General features: G+C 42.6%; 1 protein-coding gene across 1 annotated transcript in view; it reads left to right on the top strand.

The window, feature by feature from the left end:
- LZIC (leucine zipper and CTNNBIP1 domain containing) overlaps positions 1–3509 on the top strand; it is a 28673-nt gene extending 25164 nt beyond the window's left edge. Inside the window, exons 6-7 of the mRNA XM_044282044.1 lie at positions 908–989; positions 3169–3509. Coding sequence (XP_044137979.1) covers positions 908–989; positions 3169–3227 — 141 coding nt within the window. The 3' untranslated portion in view covers positions 3228–3509. The remainder of the gene's footprint in view (positions 1–907; positions 990–3168) is intronic.
- The last annotated feature ends 3268 nt before the right edge of the window (positions 3510–6777 follow it).

Genomic DNA, 6777 nt, shown 5'->3' with positions numbered 1-6777 from the left:
ACTTAGTCATGGGGTCAACCTGAAAATTTCTGTCACATTTTGGGGGACATTAAAAAGTGGGCGGAGCTACAAACCACCAATCAGATTTTCCCTATTGACTTCAATGAGAAACTTTTAAATTGCTGTCATTCTCACAGTATTTAAGCCAGAATACCCAAACTAGGCACCGTAGGTCATTGGGTGACTGGGGTCAAAAAAAATTAAAAAGTGGGCGGGGTCTACAACGGCCAATCAAATTTCAGCCATTTGTTTAAATGGGAAAAATTCAAACTGCCGCTGCTCTTAGACTGTTAATGGCAGGGTTCCCGAAACTTGGCACAGTTGGTCACTGGAGGACTGTGCCAATGTATATCTCATTTTGGGGATGCTAAAAAGTGGGCGGAGCCACAAACAACCAATCAGATTTTCCCTATTGACTTCAATAAGAAACCTTTAAACAGCTGTCATTCTCACAGCACCCAAACTCGGCAGGGTGGGTCAGTGTGAGACAAAGGTCAAAATTTATAAAAGTGGGCGGAGTCTACACTCCACCCAGTTACTCCGCCCACTCCAGTTGTAAGCTACTGGTGGAGGCAAGAACACATCACACAATTTCCCCAGAAATTGTACCTTTTCTAGTTATATCTATTCTCCTGGAAACAGGAAATATAAATCAGCCTTTTTTTGTGGCTTGCTGGTACCACTAGAGGGAGCTCAGTACATACAGATTTATACAGCTTCCATTGAACTCAATAATAATTCTCTATACAGGAAGCTGCATCTTGTGATGGCTGCAGACAGAACGAACTTTATCATATAATGTCTATTGAGGGGATTAGGAACTCTGTCTAAGAAAAACTGTATGTTGGCCCCCTATAATGGTATATTATTAAAGTAAACAGGATTGCCCTTATCTGTTTCTGTTCAGTTGACTCCAGAGGATGAGGCTTTCTTATCAGAGAATGCAGGTGCAGCTCTCAGCCAGTTTCAGAAGGTGTCGGAAGGTTTAGGTAAGTCCTATAATTACTTACCACTTGCAGCAATGCCAGATTTGTCCTCATTAAATTGTCTAAAGTATCAGAATAAAAACAAGTGTAGGAACACTATAGGAGGATTAGCTGATATCAGTCACACGTATGTATGTAAATGTTGCTGGAGATGTCACACAATGTAGTGATCTTTGGATGGCAGGGAGTTTTCTGGAGTATCTGTCTCATCACACATTACAGTCAGCCTCTACCCATAACAGCAGATAATGAGGGGTACAAGACTATATTCAGATGCAGATATGACATTTTAATGGGGTATTCTGATGAGAAGCCTTTACTTATGGCCTTTATTATGCCATTAATGTCAGCTATGGGAAGCTCGTACCTCTGGGACGCCACCTCTTACCCCTGTTTAGTTGTAAAAGCATGACATAGGTAAAAAAAAAAAAGAAGACAAGCAGATCTGGCTCCAAGATATTTATGGATATGTCATAAGTTTCCCTTGTTGGAAAACCCCTTTAGCACTCTTTCAGATTTTGCATAAATCAATATTATAAGCCAAGATAACAAATATTATAATATATGATAATAGAGAAAAATGCTTCTTTCTCCACTTATGAGCCACTTCTTCTTCTCCTCCTGCATTGGTCATTCATGTGCTGAATATGGACATCATAGCAGCTGGTTTCATCCATTCTGGAACTGAGATCAGGGAAACTGACAATTTGAGATGAAGCCTGCAGAGGGAAAAAAAACCTGTGAAGAACGTCATTAAATGTTCAGAAATCGAGATGGGCGATATCCAAAATATTGCCACGACAAAGATATTAAGAAATTTACCGCGATAACGATATATATTACGATAATTACCTATTTAGAAGAAGAAAAGAAACATTTTGGACCACAAGAAGACATGGGGTGGTGGGCTACAAGGAGATATTATACTGTTTGGGGGCTACAACTTATAACCCCCATACATTATAATATCTCCTTGTTGCCCCATACAGTATACAGTAACATCTCCTTGTTGCCCCCCTAGTGCATGGGGGCAACAAGGAGACATTTCTGTACACTGTATGGGCCCAATAAGGAGACATTATAATGGATGGGGCTTATACAGTAAAATGTCTCTGTGATGACCCCATACATTATAATAAGTCTCCTTGTGGCCCCACTGTTCCACACCATGTAATGAGGCTTAGACACAGGGATTTCTAAATGAATTGGTCTACATTCGATCAGATGCAGACTGGAAATACAGTCATGTGCCCGAGGCCTTAAAGACATATCTGGGAGGATATTAAATACAACGCTGCTAAACATACAGGGTAACACAGAGCCACATACCTCTTACATCCAGTGATGCTCCTCTTATACAGATGTTCTCTTTCTTCCTATTCTCCATTCAGACCAGACCGTCATGATGATTTCTTCCAGCCGCATCTTGTCTCTGAGTTTGACACATAGACATCTTAGATTCCTCACTTTTCCGTCATCCTCCCCCTCCTGGTGCCCCAACACTGTCATCCTGCTGCTACCCTCTATAGTGCAGAGATAATAGTGCCACACATTCTCCCCCCCCCCCCCCTTAATAGCTCAGACTGCCCTTAATAGTAATAGTGCCCCCTACAGTACCCCCAATAATAGTAATGCCCTCTATCTTGTGCCCAATAATAATGCCCCCACAGTACCCCCAATATTTCATAATAGGCATTAGTGTCCACATTTATTTAATGCACTCTCTTGGTTGCCAAAATGTACACAACCCCATTAAGGAAAATGCATTGTATTTCACCAAAATAAAATTAACACTCCTATGGTATTATCATTGTTTGGCCCAGGAGTCACCAACCTCCGGCACTCCAGCAGTTGTGAAACTACAACTCCCAGCATGCTACATTCACTTCTACAGGAGTTCTTAAAGCAGCAAAGCAAGTGTGCATGCTGGGAGTCATAGTTTCACCACACCTGGAGTGCCGAAGGTTGCTGACCACTGGTTTAGCCCTTCACAAGCATTTAATGGCAACCGTTTATAGTCTTGTCCATTTTTGTTGCCTTTTAGTAATTGGATCCTCCAAAAGTTGTCTCCACCTGTAACTAGTTTTATATGTGGGAGTTTACAGCATTGCCGTCTGCCCTCTGTGTTCTGGTAATTGCCTTCCAGCTCATAGCTTTAATTACTTGTATTTTTGTGTTGTAGGATCGGGAGACAAAGTTTTAGCTCTGGCAAGTATTGAGGTGGAGAATACAAAGAAGTGAGGCTGCAGGACAGAGCCCAGACGATACCTTGGTGTGTTTTCGTTGCACAGGCCGGCCAGATCTTGATGACTGGTGGATGTACGTGTTCAGTTTTGTATCAGCAGTTTTCATACTCATACAGATTTTCTATGATCCACCCCGTGCCACCGTCCGTGTAGCTTTTTTATTTTAATCTTTTTTACAATGCATGGAAGTGTTCATTATCATTTCCACAGACTTATTTCATAGGTTTCTTTTTTGTAATGTGAATGAGTGTACGAGAATAAATGATAACAATACTGAGTATTCTTCTCCTTGGAATATACGGTGGGAATCCATCTTCAAATATGTGCAATCTAATGGCAAATTCAGTATTTCAAGCTTAAATTTACACTAGCATTTCAACAAATTTTGCATAAAGCAATAGTACAAGCGCAGATAAGAAACTTCATAATATATTTTAGAAAAAATTCCTCCTTCTCCACGTCTAAGGCCTCTTTCACACTTGCGTTGTCCGGATCCGTCGTGTACTCCATTTGCCGGAATTACACGGCGGATCTGGAAAAAACGCGTAAGAACGCATATTTTTTTCTTTCCGGGTGCGTCTTTCCAGCTTTTTTGGTAAGATACCGATCTGGAAATCCTGAAGCCAACATCAACTTTTTTTTTTCCGGATCCGTCGTACGGATCCGGTATGGGGCCGGATCCGTACGACGGATCCGGAAAAAAAACGTTGCTGTTGGCTTCAGGATTTCCGGATCAGTCTCTTTTTCGCGCCAGCCAAGCCCTTCCTACTTCCTGGCGCAGACGCAACTTCCAGATCCGTCGTTGCGTCGTAACAACTGAAGATGTTAGGACGGATCCGGAATAATACATTTCAATGGGCTATTATTCTGGATCCGTCGATGCGGCAAGTGTTCAGGATTTTTTACCGGAGAAAAAAGCGCAGCATGCTGCGGTATTTTCTCCGGCCAAAAAAAGTTCCGGTCCTGAACTGAAGACATCCTGATGCATCCTGAACGGATTTCTCTCCATTCAGAATGCATGGGGATAATCCTGATCAAGATTTTACCGGCATAGAGCCCCGACGACGGAACTCTATGCCGGAAAAGAAAAGCGCAAGTGTGAAAGAGCCCTTAGCCAGTTTTCTCTTGCTCCCTACCTCATTCACTCTCACTTTACTGGTAAAAATTTGGTACATCTTGAGAGAGGCAGAGATAAGACAAATTATCAAGTTCACTGAGGATTTGAGTTACTGTAGCTGCCCATACAAGTCTATGGAGAGGGGGAAGATTCACAGCTACACTGCTCAGTACTGCTGGATAATGTCTTTAATGCTACTACTGCTTCTTAGTGTATGTAAGAGAAAGACAGGGCAGCAGGAACTCTTTTTTTATACATGTGCTATATAAAAGACAGCATAGAATCTAGTCACCACCTCTGGAGCTGAGCACAGCAAAAATTGACAACTAGATATAGAGCCTGCAGAGAGATGCAAGTGTGTGAAAATTTAGAATACAGGTCATGTTACAGCCATAGTGTTATCCTCCATGTACACATGCAACTGCCTATTCTGTAGTCGCCTAAAACAACTGGTACACTTTAAAGGGTAACTGAGTTTTAGAGCTTATCACAAATTACGTTTGGCTTTTGCTGGGGACAGTGTGAGGATCTATTCCAGCCTCTTATGGTCCACTTATATTAACTTCTAGCTGCCCCAGTGTGCTGCTCCTGCGTTCAGCAGTTCTCCTCAAGACTGAAGGTGTGTCCAAATGCAGTCACTCTGTCAGTACTATGCTGGTCTAGACTTCCTTCCAGGCCAATCATCAGTGAGCAATACCTTAATCCTTGCCCCTATCCTCAGCACACATGGGAGGAGATATATCAAGGCTGGCGGATCCATCCGCCAGTCTTGATCTCCCTGCACTGGCGTGAGATGTGCCTGATTTGTTAATCCTCTTAATAAATCAGGCACATCTCTGCCCTGCTGTGTGCCAGATAGTGAAGTCTTTGCCAGCTACAGGCTGGCGTAGACTTCGGCTATAACTTCCACCACTTTTTACCAAAAGTTATAGTAAATGCAGCGGGCAGCGCAAAGCCATGCCCCCTTCCGCTAAACCACACCCCCTTTTCTCAGCGCCTCAGGAAAAGTGCTGAGAACCACAAAAAGTCGCAGATTATGGTGCACAGATGCCGTGTGCGCCTTAATGTGCAAATTTTTTTTTATGCCACAATTGTAGAAACATCAATACATGTCCCCCCTGGTGTGTAAGAGATCGTTTTTGCTCACAGCACACATATCTAGGACTCAGAATACACATTATAATGACAGCATAGAGAGGGGAAATAATTGCAAGTCACAGAAGTGAGTTTATGGGAGAGAGCGAGACTTTGAGGGGAAAGATCCAGAGCACAAGAACATTGATTACAGCACAGATGGGGCAAGAACTATGTAAACTGATGCAGAGGTTGTCCATTGAGGGATGCTGACTAAACCCAACACATACAGAGGGACTAAAGCGGTTCCTAAATTAATTAATTTATGACTGACGTAAAGATGTAGCTGTCATACATAGAATGCAGCAATCTCAGATGCTGAGCTTTCTGCAGTGTTCAAGCACCGAGCCCTGGATGGGGATGGGGCCTCTGCACTGAGCTCATACGCTCACTGAGCTCCAGGACCAGCCAGTGAAGAAAGTTACAACCACTTGCTTCAGTCCGTCTATGCTGCTAAGGACGGGATCTACCTATTAACAATGAGTGGACAGCAAAATTGCTATGATGCATAGTGGCATAGATTTCAGAAGTTTTTTTAGGGTGGATAACATGAAAATTTTTAATCAAAGTGATTTACAGATTTGTTCAGGTTCACCTAAAGTGACCTTTGGGAAGAAGTTGTTTGATAAGTTAGTACCCATTTAGGTTCCATTAGAAACATAGGCCCTGATTTATCGAGACTGGCATGTGCTACACGTTCTTGATGGGCCCTGCGCTGCCAGAGCAGGCATGTAGCTTATGACAAGGTGCAAGACCTGTGATAAATGCCTCCTCTGGCAGCCCGTGTGCCAGTCTGTAATCTTCTTGCCACACCCCCTTTCAGAGTGTGCCATCGTGAAAATGCCAGTTGTGACCAAATCTAGTCGAAATGACATTTAAAAAGTCACAAAATTGGATTTTGCAACTTTTTAACACTCAATGCATGGCGCAGGAGGATGATAAATCTTCCTCGTTAGTGTTCGTGACCGCAGCTTCATTTATACAGGGAAAGATGGAACCCCAATTCTTGTGATCACTGATCAGATTCTTATCCTCTATCCTGTGGCTAAGGGATAAGTATAACATTGGCACAACCACCTGACCTGTATAATATGTTCATTTACATAGGCCCCAATTTATTTGATTGGAATGAGGGAAATCTGACATATAGGGAGTCAGTGGTGTAGCTGCAGCGGATGCAGAGGATGAAGGTGCACAATGCCTGGAGTGTGAGAGGTTCAAATACATTTAGTTGCCTAGTAATTAGATTTTTATTAGATTTTATTATCACATGGGGTTTATATAGTTTACTTTT

This window comes from Bufo gargarizans, chromosome 2, assembly GCF_014858855.1.
Source record: "Bufo gargarizans isolate SCDJY-AF-19 chromosome 2, ASM1485885v1, whole genome shotgun sequence".
NCBI classification, from domain to species: domain Eukaryota; kingdom Metazoa; phylum Chordata; class Amphibia; order Anura; family Bufonidae; genus Bufo; species Bufo gargarizans.
Note: the sequence above shows the minus strand (reverse complement) of the source record. Positions and strands in the feature narration are given on the sequence as shown.